The following is a 20,621-nucleotide window of genomic DNA, read 5'->3' on the forward strand; positions in this document are numbered from 1 at the left end:
ACAAATGATCAAAGATAAAGAGAAGGAACATACTACACACCAATAACTTGTGCAACAAGTTAACTAAACTCTTAGCTAGTTTTATTGTTCTAACAACCTTCAAAGTTAGTTACAATTAGAGTTACAATCATATATGTAAGATTCATATTAGCTTAGTGTACACTACCTTATGATACACTATAAATAATGGTTCTCTTGTAATCTCTATTCATTCAATGAAAAATCATAGTTTCTTTTCTATTTTTCTCTTTCTATTATTTTCTCTTTCCTTTCTGTTACAATTCAGTTTCTCAATATGGTATCTAGAGCCTCTTGATCCAAAGAGTGCTTCTTCTTCCGCTACGATTCTCTCTTTTCTTCTTTGTTTTTCTTTCTCTGTTCTTCAGTTTTCATGGCGCCTCGCAACAACAATGGTGCAGGTTCTTCCTATGAGATTGCTCTTGATCAAACAAGCCCGTATTTTGTTCATTCTAGTGATGGTCCTTCTTCTGTAACAGTTACGCCATTATTGAATGGTTCTAACTATCATTCTTGGGCTCGTTCGATGCGAAGAGCTCTTGGGGGAAAAATGAAGTTTGAATTTGTTGATGGAACTATTCCTCCGGTTACAGATTCGTTTGATCCTTCTTTTCGTGCTTGGAATCGGTGTAATATGCTGATTCACTCATGGATCTTGAATTCAGTAGATCCTTCAATTTCTCAATCTATTGTTTTCATGGAAAACGCCATGGATGTGTGGAATGATCTTAAGGAACGGTTTGCTCAAGGTGATTTGGTTCGTATTTCTGAACTTATGCAAGAAATCTATTCTTTACAACAAGATTCAAAATCTGTTACTAATTTCTACTCTGAATTGAAAGTATTATGGGAAGAGTTAGAAATATATCTACCTATGCCTAGCTGTAGTTGCAGAATCCAATGTTCTTGTGAAGCTATGCGCACTGCTAGGAAAAATCATGTTCTGTTATATGCTATGCGTTTTCTTACTGGTCTCAATGAAAATTTCAACATGGTGAAGTCTCAGATCCTTCTCATGGATCCTCTTCCACCAATGAATAAGATTTTTTCTATGGTATTGCAGCATGAAAGACAGGGTAATTTTGCACCTATTATTGAAGATTCTTTACCTTCTATCAATGCTGTGAATTCTGGAAAACCTAAGTATGGTAATTCTGGAAATATGTACAAAAATACCAATCAAAGTTCTAATTCCAACTATAACAAGAATAGGTCTTGTACTTTCTGTGGTAGAAGCAATCATACCATAGAAACTTGCTATAAAAAGCATGGATACCCTCCTCATCTCCAGAGAAATTTCAATAATTCATCTTATGCTAATCATACTGCATCTTCAGAGACTGAAAATCCCACTCCTGATGAGCCTGGGAGAGTTGCTTCTACATCTATCACAAATGAACAATATGAAAAGTTAATGAGTTTACTTCAGGTTTCATCTTCTAAACAAGATTCAGTAACTGCACAAGCTTCTGCAAATCAGGTTTTTTCCACTCCATCTGGTCATACATCAAATGGTAAGCACAGTACTAGTTGCATCCTTTCTTTAACTTGTCATAGTTTTGCTTTAAACTCCTGGATCATTGATTCAGGAGCTAGTGATCACATTTGTGGAAATCTTCAATGGTTTCATTCTTACAATGAAATCACTCCTATGCATATTAAATTGCCTACTGGCCACTATGCAATAGCCAAACATGCTGGAACCATTAAGTTTAGTTCAAATTTTTCAATATCTCATGTATTATATGTGCCTGAATTTCATTTCAATCTGCTATCTGTGTCCAAAATATCTGATTCACTAAATTGCATTGTCATTTTTGATGGTTCCAAATGTCTTATTCAGGAAAAGAATACTCAGAGGATGATTGGTTCTGGTGAAAAGAGAGAAGAATTATATTACTTGAATCCACCAGATAAGATGGTTTGCAGTTCTAGCATTGTCCAATCACCCTCCACTCTTTTACCTGATAGTGCCTTATGGCATTTTAGACTAGGTCATCTTTCTTTTTCCAGAATGAATGTTTTACATTCAAAATTTCCCTTTGTAAATGTTGATAGCAAAGCTACTTGTGATGTATGCCATTTTGCTAAACATAGGAAACTTCCTTTTACTCCCAGTTGTAATAAAGCTGAACAGCCTTTTGAGCTAATACATCTTGATATTTGGGGTCCTATTTCTATTAAATCCATACATGGTCATTCTTATTTTCTCACTGCTGTAGATGATTTCAGTAGGTATACTTGGTTAACTTTGATGAAAACCAAAACTGAAACCAGACAACACATTGTTGATTTTATTACTCTTATTGAAAATCAGTTTTCTTGTAAAGTTAAAACCATAAGAAGTGATAATGGTCCTGAGTTCCTCATGCCAAATTTTTACTCTTCAAAAGGAATTTTACATCAAAGAAGTTGTGTGGAAACTCCTCAGCAAAATGCTAGAGTTGAAAGAAAACATCAACACATTTTAAACATTGTGAGAGCTTTACTTTTTCAATCAAATCTTCCTAAACAATTTTGGTCTTATGCTGCTATTCATGCTGTCTTCATCATGAATAGAGTGACCAGCCCTATTATTGATAATAACACTCCTTATTTTCTATTGCATAAACAGATACCTGATTTAAATCAACTGAAAGTTTTTGGTTCTTTAGTTTTTTCATCCACTTTACAAGCAAACAGAAACAAACTTGCTTCTAGAGCAAGAAAATGTGCTTTTTTAGGCTATAAACCTGGCATGAAGGGAGTTGTTTTGCTTGATATAATTACAAAGGAAATTTTTGTTTCTAGAAATGTTACACATCATGAAAATATCTTTCCTTATCAACCTGCATCATCCCCACCTCTTTGGAACTACTACTCCAGCATACCTTCAAAATCATTAGATCAAAATCTTGATTCCAATTCTTCTGTTTGCAATGATTTTACTTCTTCTGACCAAAATTCTCCAACACAAACATCCCTTGATATGCACATTGATAATGCACCTAACCCTGATATTACAGACACTTCTTTACCATCAATTTCCAAACCTACCAGAATTAGAAATGCACCTTCTTATCTGACAGATTATGTCTGTAATTCTTCATCTGCTTTTGCATCAGCACCAAAATCCTCAGGTACTCTTTACCCTATTGCATCATATCATTCTTATGCACATTTATCATCATTCCAAAAGTCTTTTTCTATGTCTGTCACACAATGTACTGAGCCAAAAACCTACAAAGAAGCTAGTCAGTCTGAATGTTGGTTAAAAGCTATGGAATCTGAATTAGAAGCATTGGCTAAGAATGGAACTTGGTCTATTGTTGATCTTCCTCACAATGTGAAGCCTATTGGTAGTAAGTGGGTTTATAAAATTAAGCACAAGGCAGATGGCAGTATAGAAAGATACAAAGCTAGACTGGTGGCTAAAGGATATAATCAAGTTGAAGGAGTTGATTTTTTTGATACTTTTTCACCAGTAGCCAAGCTTACCACAGTAAGAATTTTACTTGCCATAGCTTCAATAAAAAACTGGCATTTACATCAGTTGGATGTAAACAATGCTTTTCTACATGGTGATTTGCAAGAGAATGTTTACATGAATATACCAGAAGGTATCTCTAGTGCACCAAACAAGGTTTGCAAGTTACATAAGAGCCTATATGGTTTGAAGCAAGCCAGTAGGAAATGGTATGAGAAGTTGACATCTTTATTGATAGCAGAAGGGTATACACAGTCACCATCAGACTATTCACTTTTCACTATTCAACAAGGTTCTAATTTTACTGCATTATTAGTATATGTAGATGACATTATTCTTGCTGGTTCATCTATCACTGAATTCACTAGAATCAAAGCTACACTTGATGCTCATTTCAAGATCAAAGATTTGGGAATTCTAAAGTATGTTTTAGGATTAGAGGTTGCTCATTCCAAAGAAGGGATCTCTATTTCTCAAAGAAAGTATTGTCTTGACCTATTGGATTCTTCTGGACTTTTAGCGTCTAAACCTGCTTCTACTCCTCTGGATACTTCCATAAAATTGCACCAAGACAATAGCAAACCCTTTGTTGATGTGTCTTGTTACAGGAGACTCATTGGAAGACTTCTCTATCTCAATACTACAAGACCAGATATCACACTAGCAACTCAACAACTCAGTCAGTTTTTAAATGCTCCTACTGTATCACATTACAAAGCTGCTTGTAGGGTCATTAGATACTTGAAACATAACCCTGGCCTTGGTTTATTCTTTCCTAGACATTCTGAATTACAAATCCTTGGTTATGTAGATGCTGATTGGGCTGGTTGTATTGATTCTAGAAGATCAACAACAGGTTTTTGTTTCTTCTTAGGTTCATCATTGATCTCATGGCGTGCAAAGAAACAAGCAACTATTTCTAGGTCATCCTCAGAAGCAGAGTATAGAGCACTTTCCACTGGCACATGTGAACTTCAGTGGCTGCTATATCTCTTGAAAGATTTAAAAGTTACTTGCATCAGACAACCTGTGTTATACTGTGATAGTCAGAGTGCAATTCACATAGCTTCCAATCCAGTGTTTCATGAGAGAACTAAACATTTGGAAATAGATTGCCATCTTGTCAGAGAAAAGGTGCAAAAAGGAATATTAAGGTTGCTTCCTATACCTACTGAAGAACAGCTTGCAGATTTCCTTACAAAACCTCTGCCACCTCCAAAGTTCAATTCTTTTGTATCCAAGCTTGGAATGATAAATATTTATCATGCTCCAGCTTGTGGGAGGATATTGAAGAATAACACAGATCATATGGAAACACAAATGATCAAAGATAAAGAGAAGGAACATACTACACACCAATAACTTGTGCAACAAGTTAACTAAACTCTTAGCTAGTTTTATTGTTCTAACAACCTTCAAAGTTAGTTACAATTAGAGTTACAATCATATATGTAAGATTCATATTAGCTTAGTGTACACTACCTTATGATACACTATAAATAATGGTTCTCTTGTAATCTCTATTCATTCAATGAAAAATCATAGTTTCTTTTCTATTTTTCTCTTTCTGTTATTTTCTCTTTCCTTTCTGTTACAATTCAGTTTCTCAATACATAACAAGGATGGTGAAGCAATACTTTTTGACCATCATGGTGGATTCAATAATAAACTAGACGATAATGCGCGGTAAAATTTCATATATATAATTTTGAGTCCAAAATATTGATATATATATGCTTTAAAATAATGTAGTTTTTGTTGTTAGAGTAAGATATACTAAGCATATAAAAGGTAAATATATTTTTGAATCATTGTTGACAAAATACAATCCATACAAATTATATTGTTATAGTATACTATTAACCTTACCCGGTATTAGTGATTATTTGTTAACCCATGCAAATTGACAAATTAAAATATATTATAATGAAGGAAATGTAAATCTTTGGAGGACTCACATTCCCCGGTATTTGAGATTATTTGAGTCTTGTGATGTATTCTAACATTCAACATTCATTAATCAAAAGAAAATAACAACAAGCAACAACAACAATAATCAAGTGCATAGCAAAATCACAATCTAACCAAAGAATAAACAAGATAAAGAGAGTAGAGAAAAGATATCAACATCAAGAAATGTTTACTCAGTTCGGTCAAACTCGCCCAAGTTGCTCACAATTGACTCTCTACTCATGTGTTTCTCATCCCCATGAATCTTTCCCCAAAAGACACCAACCATATCCCAAGAACCCCCTCTTTTGGTTCTCCAAGATTCACATCTTGAAGCTTTGAACATCACCCAAAGACCCTCAACCTTTAGTATCTAAATTCCCTAAAAGTTCTCTCCTTTGGTTTCTATGAGATTCACCAAGGTTTTTTCAACAATTGGGTCATAAAGTGCTTAAACAGTGTTTAGGATTTCGAGAAATCGTACGACGATTTCTCCCATCGTACTAGGATGGAGCAGGTGACAGTACAATACTATGCCTTGTCCATCAAAATCGTACTACGATTTCTCCCATCGTGCTACAATTTTTCCAATGACAACTCAAACCTGAACCATCCAAAATCGTACTATGATTTTGAGTCGGACTTGCTTGAATCGATACGCTTACCGCTGTCTATTCAATTGATTTTGTTGCCCCCCGGCCCAGGCATTGTCTTAGCTCTTCACCCAACACATATGATAGATACGGATGGGGGGACGTATGCCCTACTAGATGATGCCTTTACTTTCACTTTATAAGGTACCTTCGAGACCTGAAATTACTGCCTGCCCTACGAGAATGATTTACCTTTCTTTCCTAACAGAATTACTCCCTCCTACTCCTACCTTGCTTAACAAAGGCTTTCTCATGCTTTGAATGCCGGCCGGGTCCACGGCCGTCTAAATCGACAGAGACCTGTACCTCATTCTCAGCACCCCTTACAGTCTCGGGCTATTTCGCCCTTAGCTCGGCGTTCATCTTTCCGGTCTAGCTCAACGATGAGCTCTTTAGATGTTCAGTCTGTTCGGACGGATATGACGTTGCATGTCATCATCATGGGAACCTCATCATCGCATGTACCAAAATAGTTGTTCAAATATCATTACTCTATACAATATATACATTACAACAGCTATACACTATATTAGTGAACCAATGCATCATCTATCTATGTTGACCCTTTGGTTCCTTTGGGGTACAAGATCCTCTGGACCAATTATCATCTGGGATTGATCCTTTGTACCTCTTGTATGAATTATTCAAGTCCAAACATGGGACACCTTGTATTCTACTAATATAATAGTACTTTTTCAATATATTTATATTTTTTTTTGTTACAAATAAAAACAATTTAGACTAAAACAAAAGACCGATATGATAAATAAGTGATTTGAGGATAAGAGAGATTGAGAGAAAATCAAATGTTGAATGATTTGTTTTTTTTAAGGGAGGATGATTGTTTTCATTAACATATTTATTTGTTTGACGAATATTTTATATGTTTTCATGTCTTTATATAATAGTAAAAAAAAAATGGTAAAAATATATTGAATAATGCATATAGTCAAAGTCGATTATTTTGGAAGAGAGACTAAGAGCCTGTTTGAAACACTTCCCAAAAACTCTTTTTTAGTTTTTAAAAACTTGAAAATTAAAAACTTATTTGCTAAACTATTTATAAAATTACAGTTTTGGAAACTGTTTTGAATTTTTTAGTTTTGAGGACTAAAAAACTAAAACATGTAAAAAGATAACCATTGTGAGAAGAGGACTTGTATATTTCAAAAACTGAAAATAAAAACTATTTCAAACAGATCCTAATTATTTGGTTATTGTTCCTTACTTTTTTTTCTTTCTTTTCATTGAGATAATATTATATTGGTCTTATGGACGATATTATATTATTATTGATGCAACATGTAGATAAGCGACGACTTCATTTGCAAACTACTAGGCACTTCCCTTGGTCCATCAATGTTTTTCCTACATATTGATTGCAATTATCAAACTCTGCAAAATTTTCAATCTTCCTGTTAATCCATCTGCTTGCCTTTGTCTTGTGTGTCTCTTTTTTAAGGATGACTGCACATATTGCATACGGTGTTGCTACACGCCTCATTAATAGGTGACTTCATTTTCAACCTTTTATTATCATGATTCATACATATGAGTTTTCTTAAAATTTGTACAAGGGATGTCAAAATGAAAACAGTGATTTTATTTGCTGAAAATTTTGTTTTCGTAGGTTGGCTTCTGCAGCCTTTGATGAATTTGGAAGGATTAATGGTGTTATGGATGAATTGGAAAGGCTTAAGAACACAGTTGAATCCATCAAAGCTGTGCTCCTTGATGCTGAAGACAAACAAGAGCTCAAAGACGTGCTTCTTCCTGCTGTTGATTTGATAGATGAGTTTCTTATTGAAGATATGATACACAAAAGGGATAAAGCTGATAAGAACAAAGTGACACAGGTATTTCATTCCTTCTCTCTAAGCAGAGCTGCTTTTTGCCATAAAATGGCTCTTGAGATTGAAAAAATACAAAAAAGTTTTAATGATGTTGTGAAAGATATGTCTGGGTGAATCTAAACCCAAATGTTGTGGTGGTTGAACAAAATTACAATGTAGGGAGGGAAACTAGTTCTTTGGTGTTAGAATCGGATATCATTGGAAGAGAAGACGATAAAAAGGAGATTATACACCTTTTGAGACAACCACATGGAAACCAAAATGTCTCCTTGATTGCTATTGTTGGGATTGGTGGTTTAGGAAAGACAACTCTTGCTCAGTTGGTATATAATGATGGAGAAGTGCAAAATTTGTTTGAAATAAGTATGTGGGTATGTGTCTCTGAAAACTTTGATGTAAAAACTATTGTGAAGAACATGGTTGAATCATTAACCAATAGCAAAATTGATGATAAGTTGTCACTTGAAAACTTGCAAAATATGCTTTGCAAAAATTTAAATGGGAAGAGATTTTTCTTAATCCTCGATGACATTTGGAACGAGAGTTTTGAAAAATGGGCTCAATTGAGGACTTATTTGATGTGTGATGCTCAAGGCACCAAGGTTTTAGTGACAACTCGTAGTAAAGCTGTGGCACAAACAATGGGTGTAAGAGAGCCCTATTTTTTGAATGGTTTGACTCCAGAAGAATCATGAAGTTTGTTAAAGAAGATTGCGTTTGGGGATGATACCATTGGAGTGAATCAAACTCTTGAGTCAATTGGTAAGAAGATAGTGAAAAAGTGCAGAGGAGTTCCATTAGCAATTAGATAATTGGGAGGCATATTACAAAATAAAAGTGAAGAAAGGGAATGGATCGATGTCTTACAAGGTGAATTTTGGAAATTGTGTGAGGATAACGGTACCATTTTGCCGGTCCTAAAATTGAGTTACCAAAATTTGTCATTTCAACAGAGACAATGTTTTGCTTATTGTGCTTTATATCCTAAGGATTGGGTAATTGAGAAGGACGAGTTGATTCAAATGTGGATGGCGCAAGGTTATCTTGAATGTTCAATTGAAAAGCACTGCATGGAAGATGTTGGTAACCAATTTGTGAATATTTTCTTGATGAAATCATTCTTCCAAGATGCAAAATTGAATCTAGATGGTGATATACAAGATTTTAAAATGCATGATTTAATGCATGATCTCGCAACACAAGTAGCTGGCACTGATTGTTGTTACTTGGATAATAAGTCAAAAAGATTTATAGGAAGACCTGTGCATGTATCCGTAGAATTTGATGCATTTTTGTTGTTGGAATCATTGGATGCAAGTAGGCTGCGAACATTGATTATGTTTTCTTCTTATGACGACATCAAACTAGATAGAGAGGAATTGACAATTATTTCAAATTTCAAATTCTTACGCGTCTTGAAGCTGAGGGATTCTTTTTTGAGTAAGCTATCTGGCTCAATTGAAAAGTTGAAGCATTTAAGATATCTTAATTTATTGTCATGTCATGAATTAGGATGTCTTCCTAAATCTATAGGCAATCTAATCTGTTTACAAACAATAAAAGTCTCATTGGCTGAAGAAGTTATACTTTCTACAAAAATTGTCTCAAAATTAATCAATTTGAGACACCTTGAGGTTTATAATTGGACCCATAGAGACAAGAAACGAGGTGGATTTGCAAAAATGGGCCTACAACGGTACAAGGGCAAGGGGGTGATCTTTTCAGAAAGGCTATCTTCACTCACAAATATTATTGAAATACATCTTGGTTATTGTCAAGGTTTCCGATATCTCCCACCATTGGAACGCCTTCCATTCCTTAGGTCACTTCAATTACATTGCATTAATAATTTGGAGTACATATATTATGAGGAGCCTATTCTTCTCGAATCATTCTTTCCATCTTTGGAGAGCCTAAAACTTTGGGAATGCCACGAGCTGAGGGGATGGCAGAGAATGGGAGATGATTTCGATGATATTAATTCTTCACATCATCTCTTGTTGCCTCAGTTTCATTGTCTATCTAAATTAGCAATTAGAGGGTGTCAAATGTTGACTCACATGCCTACTTTTCCAAACATTAAGAAGAGATTATCATTGACAGAGTGTTGTGTGGAGATATTGGAAGCAACACTAAATATAGCAATGTCACAATATTCGATTGGCTTCCCTCCTCTTTCCATGCTCAAATCCATAGAAATTGGCGAATTCAGTTCAGACGTGAAAAAACTCCCAAAGAATTGGTTGCAAAATCTCACTTCTCTTGAGAATCTTGAATTTTTCTTTCTTTCAAGTCAACAATTTGAAGTAATTGAGACGTGGTTTAAAGATGACTTCATCTATCTTCCTTCCCTAAAAAGAATCAACTTTTATAATTGTTTTCATCTAAAGGCATTACCAGATTGGATATGCAACCTCTCATCACTGCATCATATAGAGATGATCAACTGCAGAGATTTGGCATTGCTGCCACAAGGAATGCCTCGTCTTACTAACTTATGCACCTTAGAATTCATTAAATGTCCACTTTTAGTTGAAGAATGCCAGACAGAAACAAGTGCAATTTGGTCTAAAATTGCTCACATCCCAAACATAATCATGAAGTGATTTGCAATAGAAAGGTACATTATCTTCTTAATAAAAAAACTTGTATTTTTTGTTTCTGTTGTTTGGTTTTCTTGATTTTCGAAAGTATGTCTTTTCACATATATAATTCTATAATAATGCATAAAAGGAAGATCATTCTTTTTGAAGAAGATAAAAGACATATCATTCAATTAATTATTATCTTCTTTCTTTCCACTTTTTCTACTTCTGTTGGCAATAGCGCTAGTTGTATGCCATTTTCTTCTTATACTGTTGAAAATAATCTATTCTAAGATTTATATGGATTATAATACTGATTTAAGTTATTTTTTGGACATAGAAGAGTTATGTTTGCTTATATTAAGCAAATACCTGCTGTAGAGTTATACAAGCTTGCTTGCTCAACAAAAGAAATGGAAGCATGCATGGAGATGAGTGAAGATGGTGCAGAAGGTTGTTTGATGATTTGTTTTTGTCTTCTTTTGTGATTGCCAAAGATGGTAAAGCTTTTGATAATTTCTGGAATGATGATCGGTGAATTTCCTTGTTTTGTTAGGAGGAAGAAATGTTGTTAATTTGTGGATGGATATATAGTTGGAATCCAGGTGCATGAAATTGTGTATTTTGAATCCAATTTTTTGGAAGGACAAGAGTTTTGGCTTAAAAAAGTATTAATTTCATGCAATTTCAACCTTGTTCATACTTTCTTATGTTATAAAAACAATAACTTAAAAAACTCCATTCTGACCTGACCTGTTTATACTTGCAACAAAAGGTACATGTTGTGAATTCGATGAAAATCACACCAATAAAATACTTGATGTGTGGAGCAAGTAATAATCAAACAACCAAACAAAGTGTATGGAAGTTATAAATACAAGAAAAGGTACAAACAACGAGAGAAGAAAGGGAGAACACAAGAATTTGTTTACCCAGTTCGGTCCAAAACTGACCTGGTCTGGGGGAGAGAGCACCCCTCCGTTCCACTATAATGATGAGCAACTTTACAAAAGAGATATCAATGGATTACAAGAATAAGTCTCCCGCCTAATTCTACCCAAAGTCCCAATCTCTTTCCGTGACCAAGAGACTCAATGCTAATAGTGTTTTCCAAAGTGAATCAATCCAACCCTATTGTTTGTTGTTAAGAGCAAACTCTATACAAACTCTAGTTTGTTATTTGTTTCTAAACCCTTGTTTCCAGCCCCCTCTATCTCAAGGTTTACAAATTGTCTCAAATGTGTGTGGCTATTACTAGATTACCCTTAATTAAATATTACTCCCTCCGTCCCGGTATGTAAACACCTATTTGACTTTATTTTTGTTCCTAAATGTAAATCTCTTTTCAAATTACTAGATGAATTTATTATTTTCTTCCTAAAGATACCCCTAATTAATATTACTTAGGGGTGTTCAAAACCGAACCAACCCAATAGAAAAACCGCAAACCGAACCAACCCAAACCGAAACAGCAAAAATCCGCACTTGGTTCGGATGAGTTCGGATTACTTTTAGACTGAACCGCGCGGTTCGGTTTGCGGTTTGCATCTCAGCAACCGAACCAAACCAAACCAAACCAAACCGCAAAAATACTCAATGTTATTAAACTAAGTAAGTACTGTACTAGCCCAATACCAAAGTGAGCCCAAGCCCAACACTATCCAGCTATTTTTTGGTTCTTAAATATTATTTTGGTACTGTAATGTTATTTTAGATAAATAACTTTTATTGGTATTGTAATGCTATTTTGGAACTTCAAGTTCTTTTTTTGAATAATTAAATTGCTTGGTACTAGTTGGCAATATTAGAGTTAATGTAATTTTTTTATTTATCTCGCGATTAACCGCATCAACTGAACCAATCCAAACCGCATTGGTTTGGTTTGGTTTGGTTTGGATGACTTTTTAAAAATCAACCGAACCAAACCAAACCGCATGCTTTTTTCTCTCGCGGTTTGGATGATTATTATGCTTGAAACCGAACCAAACCGCACCGCGAACACCTCTAATATTACTAACTATAAAAAGTCAAATTTTATTACAAGTCAAATATAAAAATATAAATCCTAATAGAAATATAAAAAGTCAATTTTAATACACATACAGATAAATGATAATTTAGTAATATTAACACATAAAATAGACATATTAATTATACTAACAACTTTTCTTAAGAAATATGAAGAAGAAAAAAAACAAAGGGGTCTATTCACAAGGATGAGATTGGAAGAGTCACTGAATTTCCATCCCTAAATTTGTAATGAGAGAGAAAGAGAAAAAAAGGAAAAGATGCATTTAAGGGTGGAGATTAATACTCGAGAGAGTCAAGTGAAAACTTCAATGGAAGGGATCCATTCTCGGACGAGATTATCATGTAAAAAGCGATGGAGGGAGTATTAATATTTGTAGAATACAATCATTTTAATCAAGGTTTTACAACTCGAGAGTTTACCTCAACTCGTTTTGCCTAGCAAAACTCGATTCGAGAATTCGTACGAGTTTACCTAAAATTAAAATCAATATAAAATTTATTATATGCAAGAAATATATAAGCTAATATAACATCGTAAATAAGTCAATAGTGCAAAACATGACTTAATTACAAAGACAAATTATACCAAACTATCATAATAAAACGTTATGCTCAACTTAGCATCAAAATACAAAAATTAATGCACAAAATTATAAGTTTCATAAGTCTTCCATCCATAGAACCATCCAAAAAAAAAGTTTTACAAGTTCATAAAGTTGTTAATAAAACTATATAAAAAATAAACTAGTTAATTTCTTCAAATGGTCAACAAACAACACCACCGCAACTCTAACCGGCATCGAAATCTAAATTTTCATCTTTGGAATCCCAACCCTAACTGATATGTACTCTCTTGTTCATAGTTTGAGAACTTAAAAAGAAAAAGAAACTTTTCATTCTGAGAACGTGTTATTGTAGAAAATGAATTGGGTTTTGAAAAAGAAAGAATCGGTAAACGCTTAATCCAACTTTTTATTTTGTATTTTTATTAATTTTTTAGTACTACACGCTTACCGATACTCATTATATTATACAAGGAAGTAAGCTTTTATCCAACGAACAATTTTGTTTGTAACTCCCCTGACTGACTCCTAGAAGAACTCATTTACAGAACAGAACAGAGGAGCTTTGCACCTAAACTAAACCACCAACAAGAGAAACAGCCAACAAAAATCCAATCCTAGAAGCTGTGTCGTTTGTTTCTTCAGGTAACCAACACTTTGTTTTTTGTCTCTTCACGACACATTTCAGTTTGTGTAATGTGTTTGTGTTTCTTCATTACAGAAGAAGAAGATCAATGGGTACACCGAAAGAACACATTGAAGAGATACGAAGAGAAAAGTTTTCTATTGGTGGGAAACCTAATCCATTGACTTATGATCTCCATCATGCAGTCAAGAATCTCTCTGCCGAGCTTTACGCCAAAGATGTTCATTTTCTCATGGAACTCATTCAAGTACACATTCTTTAACTTTTCATCTTTTTCTGTTGAACCTCTTTTCTATTTTTTTTTTTAATTTTTTATTATAATAATGCATTGTAAATGTGATTTTTTAGTTCTAGTAAAAATTTTCAGCAAAGGAAAATGTTAGAGGGACTAAAAAATGCAATTTTTTTTGTAGGGATTAAAAATTATATTATGCGTATTTATAGGGGCCATTTACTTAATTAACCATTGATTATAATAATAATAATAATAATAATAATAATAATAATGACTTTAAGTCAAAACATGTTTGAATGGATATTTGGCAGAAAGTTCAATTTTTGAGAGGATGCTCGAGCTGTATTTTCATTTTGAAGTTAGTCTTGAAAGGATTTCATGGTTGTGCTTTCTTGTAAGTTATTGCCTGCAATGATCACATCGTCAACCTAGATCAAAATAGTAGTGAAGGATAAATTTAATCTTTTTATGAACAAGGAATCTTGAACGATGCAATCTTGTTGTCAAATCATAGTTGTTTATATTCATGACCATAATTTTCTTGTCAACTTCAACAGAATGCTGAAGACAACCATTATATTGATGGAGAGAATCCAACTCTAGAGTTTGTCATAACTTCTGATGACATTACTGGTACTGGTGCTCCAGCCACGTTGCTAATTTTCAATAATGAAAAGGGTTTCTCTCCAAAAAACATCGAGTCTATTTGCAGTGTTGGACGATCAACAAAGAAAGACAATAGGAGCAGTGGTTACATAGGAGAGAAAGGTACATCACATTCTTATTTAAATGTTTCTTAAAATGTTGTGTGCTTTTGACTTAAGAAGGAAATGTGCTGTTGTGCTAATATGACTACTTTCAATGAAAATTAGTTGAATGTTTTCATTGGTATTGGTATTTTAATATCTGAGTTGTAAGAATATGCTTTTAATATGTTTGAATGAATTCAATGTCAATTTTTTTTTTTTTTTTTTTTTTTTTTTTTTTTTTTTTTTTGTAAAGAGGACATTTTCATAATTGAAATGTGTTTCTTTAGTTGTACTCCTTGTGCAAAATTTATGAAATAATGCTGGACTATGGATATCCATTATAGTAGCCAAATTGAAGAAGATAATGGAAATCTCTGACATAATCTCTTCTATGTTTTGAATTACAGGAATTGGTTTCAAGAGTGTGTTTCTTGTTACTGCTCAGCCTTATATTTTTAGCAATGGATATCATATAAGGTTCAATGAGAGGCCTTGTCCACATTGCAGAATTGGGTATGTAGTTCCTGAATGGGTTGAGGAGAAGCCAACCCTTGTTGACATACAGAAGATATATGGAGCTGGTAAAGATTCCCTTCCAACTACAACGATTGTGTTGCCTTTGAAATCAGACAAGGTCAAACCTGTTAAACAACAACTATCTAGTATTCACCCGGAAGTTCTGTTGTTTCTTTCGAAAATTAGACACCTTTCTGTAAGAGAAGGTAATAAGGACTTCAACCAGAACACTGCAACTTCTGTATCTATTTCAAGCGAGATTAACTTTGTGACAAGGAAAAACATGAATGCTAAGTCATACACAATCCATCTATCTACGGGAGAAAGTAGTAGGGATAAAAAGGAGTGCAGTTACTACATGTGGAAGCAAAAGTTTCCTGTCAAGCTGGAAAATGTGGTGGAAAGGAGAAGGGGTGTGGAAGAGTGTGTTGTGACATTGGCCTTCCCACAACAGGAGAGGCTAGACAAGGATAAGAGCTTACCAGGGGTTTATGCATTTCTTCCTACAGAGATGGTCACTAATTTTCCATTCATAATTCAAGCAGATTTTGTTCTTGCCTCGTCAAGGGAGACAATTCTCTTTGATGATAAGTGGAATCAAGGGATTCTTGAATATGTTCCATTAGCTTTTATAGATGCATTCAAAACACTTGTGACTGGTTCTGATGAAGCTCCACTATCCAGCTTGCCTTATATGTTCAAGTTCCTTCCAATTCATAGTTCTCCTTTTGAGATCTTCAATCGTGTGAGGCAGAAAATCAAAGCAAAGCTGGATGAAGAAAAAATTATACCTATCGAGACATTCATAAACCAGAAGCACTTCTATAAGCCCCGTGAAGTTAACAGGTTACTACCTAAATTTTGGAATATTTTGACAAAGGCCCGCGAGGAAGGAGTATACTTGCTTGACCTATCTTCTCCTGATGGGATGAAAATCTTGAGTTCTTCATTTGATAAAAGTGAGTATGATGCAATACTCAAATTTTTAGGGGTGAAACATGTGAATTGTGATTGGTATGCAAAGTGCATCCAGAGTTCTAATCTCGTAGATGGAGTATCAGAAGATGTCTATCTTGAGCTTTTGCTGTTTGTTGCAAGACACTGGTCTTCAATGATTTCCAAATCCAACATCATTAATATTCCATTGATTAAGTATGTAGCTTGTGATGGGATTCTGTCCTTTTCTAGTCTTCATGAATGCAGACAGCAAGGTGCACGGAGATTAGTACTAGCAGACTCAAGTAAGACTTGTCCTTGTTCTTGGCTGATTAATTGGAACAATGTATTTGCATGTGCGACAAACCAATTTTTTTTTATGCCAGAAAGCACACAACAAGCCATCTCCCAATCCCCCAATAAGCATAATCTGTTGGGATGGCTAGCAAAAGAAGTTAATGTCCGTATTCTAGATGTGAACAATTTTGCAAATGTCCTCTGCCGTTCTATTAATGATAACTGCAAGCTTGCCATTGCTTATGCTCATTTCTTATACCACTCTTTGTCAAAGGGTTATTTGTCATGTCAGGAGGTTAATGCTTTATGCAGTTCTATGCCACTTGTGGACAAATTTGGACGTATAACTAAAAGCAGAAATGGGGTTCTTCTGCCTGCAAATGTGAGCAAATGGGCAGACTTGATTGGTTCTAATCCATGGAGAAATGAAAATTATGTTGAGCTAGGAAAGGCATACCTAAATGATTCTTCTTATGCAGGCCAACATATGGATTCTGGGAAATTTATTGAATTCCTCAAAACTCATGTTAAAGCTTCTGACATACCTTATATATCTCCTCCAAATGCTAGATTTTCAGCTGCGGATACACCACTTACCAAAGACAATGCATTTCTACTTTTGGAGTGGATTCGGGATCTGAAGAAAAGGGGAGTTCACCTACCAGAGAAGTTCTTGGAATGCTTAAAAGGAGGCAACTGGCTTAAAGTTACAGGTAATAGATACATGCCTCCTTCAAAGTCATTCTTAATTGGCTTATCATTGGGAAAACTTTTGCAAAGTGGTTTAGTACTTGTTGACATTCCCCTGATTGATGAGAGCTTCTATGGGGATAGAATAAATGAATACAAAGAGGAGTTGAAAACAATTGGAGTGATGTTCAATTGTGAGGAAGCATGTGGATTCATTGGAAGAGAGCTCATGTCTCGTGCAGCTTCATTCTCACTAAGCAGGAGTGATGTTCTTTTGATGCTTAACTTCATCCAATATCTCAAGAAAAGTCTTCTTCCTTTGGACAATTTTGTCGACAGCATAAGAAAGGGAAATTGGCTAAAGACATCTTTTGGTCTTAGGTCTCCTGTGGGATCGGTATTGAATGATTCCGGATGGCAAGTTGTATCATCACAAATTAGTGATATTCCTTTCATTGATCATGCTTATTTTGGTGAGGAAATATATAATTACAAAGAAGAGCTCAAGTTGCTAGGAGTGATAGTTGACTTGAATGGAAATTACCAAGTTGTCATTGAGCATTTAAAACCACTCTCAAATTTGGCCTCTTTGACAGCTGAGGCTGTTCTTTTGATAATGGAGTGCATCAGACACTTGAATGCCCCCGATAAACTCTTGAATTCTTTAAATGGAACAGGCTGCTTGAAGACCAACATGGGTTTCAAGACACCAGCTGAATGTTTCTTGTACGATCCAGTGTGGGGCTGCATTTTGGAGGTATTCAATGGTCTCCCTGTTATTGATCATAAATTTTACGGGCAGAAGATTTTCTCTTTTAAAGATGAACTGAGGCAAATCGGGGTGGTGGTTGATTTTGGAAATGCTATCAAAAAATTTGCTAGTCTGTTTGAACAAAAGGCATCAGAAGCTTCAATTAACCAACAACATGTCATGTCATTTCTCAATTGTTGCAGGCTGCTGGAGGGAACCGACTATAGTTTTCCTTCTGAATTCGCAACCATCTTATGTAAAACAAAGTGGTTGCATACTCGTGTTGGTGATTTTAGGTGCCCAAGAAAATGCATTTTATATGGTCCGGAGTGGAAATCAATATCTTCTATAACTTGTCTCCCTTTCATTGATTATAGTGACAAATGTTGTGGTTATAAGGCAGAGCTGAAGAGCATTGGTGTTGTTACTGAATTGAAAGACGGGTTGAGTTTTGTGGCTGAATGTCTGATGTTTCCTTCAAATCCCTCCATCATTAGTCCTGAAAGTGTGTTTGCTTTGCTGGAAAGCATCCAACTTCTAATGCTAGATAACAAGAATACAATTGAAGATGATTTCAGAAAAAGATTGTCAAAAAATTGGTTGAAGACAAATGCTGGTTATAAACCTCCAGAGAAGTGTTTGTTGTTTGATTCCAAGTGGAGTTCTTTCTTGAATCCAACTGATGGGCCTTTTATTGATGAGAAATTTTATGGACCTAAAATTGCAATTTTCCAGAAAGAACTGAATGCAATAGGGGTCACTAGTGAAGTTGAGAAGGGTTGCTCCTTGCTTGCCAGTCACCTTGACTCTCTCTCTGATCATGATACCATTTTGAAAATATACAAGTATTTATGTCAACACAACTGGAAACCTGACGAGAAAGCTGCAAAAAAGATTTGGATTCTTGATGGAATTGTAGGTGGTAAGTGGGTTGATTCTGAAGAATGCATCGTACACGACCCTGCTAAACTTTTTGGTTCAAAGTTTTACGTTTTAGAAGATATCTATGATAACAACGATATTCTTCTTTTTTTCTACTTTGCAATGGATATCAAGAATAAGCCCTCGCTAGAAGATTATGTTGACCTTTGGAATGATTGGGGGAATTCAATGAAGCAATTGTCCTATGATGAGTGCTGCAGGTTCTGGATGTCTATCTCGAAACATTTGAGCACAAATGAAGAGAAAAAACTTGCTGAGAGTTTGATGAAACTACCTACAACATCAGGAAATAATGAAATATTTCTGGTAGATAAGGAAGATGTTTTTATTCCTGATAGCCTTCATATGAAGAAGCTTTTTGAGAAGGAAAAAGTTTTTGTATGGTATCCTCAGTATAACATGACACCATTGTCCAAGTCTAAACTATCCAACATTTACAGAAAAATTGGTGCTAGAAATATCTCTGAATCACTATGCAAAGAAGAATCGTCCTTGGTGAATGATGGTGGTAAACTGAAGTATGTTGATCCAAATAATATTTTCAACTTAAAGGGGTTGGTTAAGCTTATTCTTGGTTTTCTTGCATGTTCTAGCCTGAAAATGGAACCAAAAAGGAGACAAGAAGCTGTTCAAAGTCTTATCAACTTGAGTTTCCATGAGACAACAGAGCCAATCAATGTAAGCTATAGTTTATCATTATCATCAGGGGACATCATTACCAAGAAATCAAACAAAAGGGTACGTTGGGAAAGTCAAAGTTGCAAGTTTATCATCCAGAAGATGGATGGAGTTCTTGGTGATTCATTGAAGTATGCTACAAATTTCTCTGAAGCAATATCCGAGGGTATTTTGCGTGAGAATCATGATGATATTCCTGCACTGGCCGAACTAATCACATTGGGTTTTGTGATGAAATTCAAGAATGAAGAAATTGATTTTCTAATGGAATCCAAGAATCTTCAGATTGACCTTGAGGATGAGGAGTTTCTCAGTTCTGCCTTCCCTTTTGACTAACTCTTATTGGCACTGCTTACTTGTGTTTTCACTATTTTGCTTATGTCTGCCTTATCTAATTATGTATCTACAATATTTTGCTAGTTATACTGTTATTATCTGATGAGCAGTCGTTGGACTCTTATGATAACCCTTAATTATGGCAGTAGAAATTCACTCTGTTGATACAATTGCTACTATAATAGTTTGAACTATTGCACAACTTCAATGCATCAACCATTTCTTTTTAGAGTTGAATAATGTTAGCAACTTATCTGCATATGTTCATAAAACCCTCTGATGAAATGGTGCTATAAACTTTGACCAGGCTCTAACAAACCACTTCATTCCAACACGTCAAATGATTTAAATTTCAATAGCACAATAGCAGTTATTTAAATTTCACATCTTATTTTGTATCATGCAGAAGCACTCTTTTCCTTGCTTGCTTGCAAGCATGGAACAATTCATTAGTGCTTTAATTAAAGTTATAATAATAATAATAATAATATTTCTTAAGTTTTGGTTCTGGAAAAAAGTACATTTGAACCATCGAACAGTGGTTTGATTCTGTCAAGTGTGATAATAAATGTTGTTTCAAGGTTTATTGGATTAGATTATTTAACACAGGAAGCCAGTGTTGAGTTCAAGATGCTGTGTAACTTTGAACTTGGTACTAGTATAGTGTCTAAAAGTGAAGTCTTTTTACATTTGTCTCTTAGTACATGTACTTCTTTTTATTGCATG

General features: G+C 34.7%; 3 protein-coding genes across 3 annotated transcripts; all 3 read left to right on the forward strand.

Moving 5' to 3' along the window:
• The first annotated feature begins 7,328 nt into the window (after positions 1 to 7,328).
• LOC11435003 (putative disease resistance protein RGA3) lies at positions 7,329 to 11,210 on the forward strand. Its single transcript, XM_024772330.2, has 3 exons — positions 7,329 to 7,597; positions 7,718 to 10,560; positions 10,866 to 11,210. The coding sequence occupies exon 2, from the start codon at positions 8,963 to 8,965 to the stop codon at positions 10,544 to 10,546; it is 1,584 nt and encodes a 527-aa protein (XP_024628098.1). The 5' UTR covers positions 7,329 to 7,597; positions 7,718 to 8,962; the 3' UTR covers positions 10,547 to 10,560; positions 10,866 to 11,210.
• LOC112417184 (putative disease resistance protein RGA1) lies at positions 7,551 to 8,635 on the forward strand. Its single transcript, XM_024772388.1, has 3 exons — positions 7,551 to 7,597; positions 7,718 to 7,943; positions 8,354 to 8,635. Exons 1-3 carry the CDS (start codon positions 7,551 to 7,553, stop codon positions 8,633 to 8,635), a joined length of 555 nt encoding a protein of 184 aa, XP_024628156.1.
• Positions 11,211 to 13,401: 2,191 nt separating the features above from the next.
• Positions 13,402 to 20,111, forward strand: LOC11421221 (uncharacterized). The gene is made up of 4 exons (XM_003626811.4): positions 13,402 to 13,764; positions 13,841 to 14,012; positions 14,558 to 14,768; positions 15,157 to 20,111. Exons 2-4 carry the CDS (start codon positions 13,854 to 13,856, stop codon positions 19,893 to 19,895), a joined length of 5,109 nt encoding a protein of 1,702 aa, XP_003626859.1. The 5' UTR covers positions 13,402 to 13,764; positions 13,841 to 13,853; the 3' UTR covers positions 19,896 to 20,111.
• The last annotated feature ends 510 nt before the right edge of the window (positions 20,112 to 20,621 follow it).

This window comes from Medicago truncatula, chromosome 8 (assembly GCF_003473485.1).
Source record: "Medicago truncatula cultivar Jemalong A17 chromosome 8, MtrunA17r5.0-ANR, whole genome shotgun sequence".
NCBI lineage: Eukaryota > Viridiplantae > Streptophyta > Magnoliopsida > Fabales > Fabaceae > Medicago > Medicago truncatula.

Bases quoted from the DNA above. Each gene is read 5' to 3' on its own strand.
- LOC112417184 (XM_024772388.1), top strand. From the start codon at position 7,551: ATGACTGCACATATTGCATACGGTGTTGCTACACGCCTCATTAATAG. The intron at 7,598-7,717 runs GTGACTTCATTT...TTGTTTTCGTAG, and splicing joins GCTACACGCCTCATTAATAG to GTTGGCTTCTGCAGCCTTTG. The intron at 7,944-8,353 runs GTATTTCATTCC...ACTATTGTGAAG, and splicing joins ATAAGAACAAAGTGACACAG to AACATGGTTGAATCATTAAC.
- LOC11435003 (XM_024772330.2), top strand. From the start codon at position 8,963: ATGTGGATGGCGCAAGGTTATCTTGAATGTTCAATTGAAAAGCACTGC.
- LOC11421221 (XM_003626811.4), top strand. From the start codon at position 13,854: ATGGGTACACCGAAAGAACACATTGAAGAGATACGAAGAGAAAAGTTT. The intron at 14,013-14,557 runs GTACACATTCTT...CAACTTCAACAG, and splicing joins TTCTCATGGAACTCATTCAA to AATGCTGAAGACAACCATTA. The intron at 14,769-15,156 runs GTACATCACATT...TTTGAATTACAG, and splicing joins TGGTTACATAGGAGAGAAAG to GAATTGGTTTCAAGAGTGTG.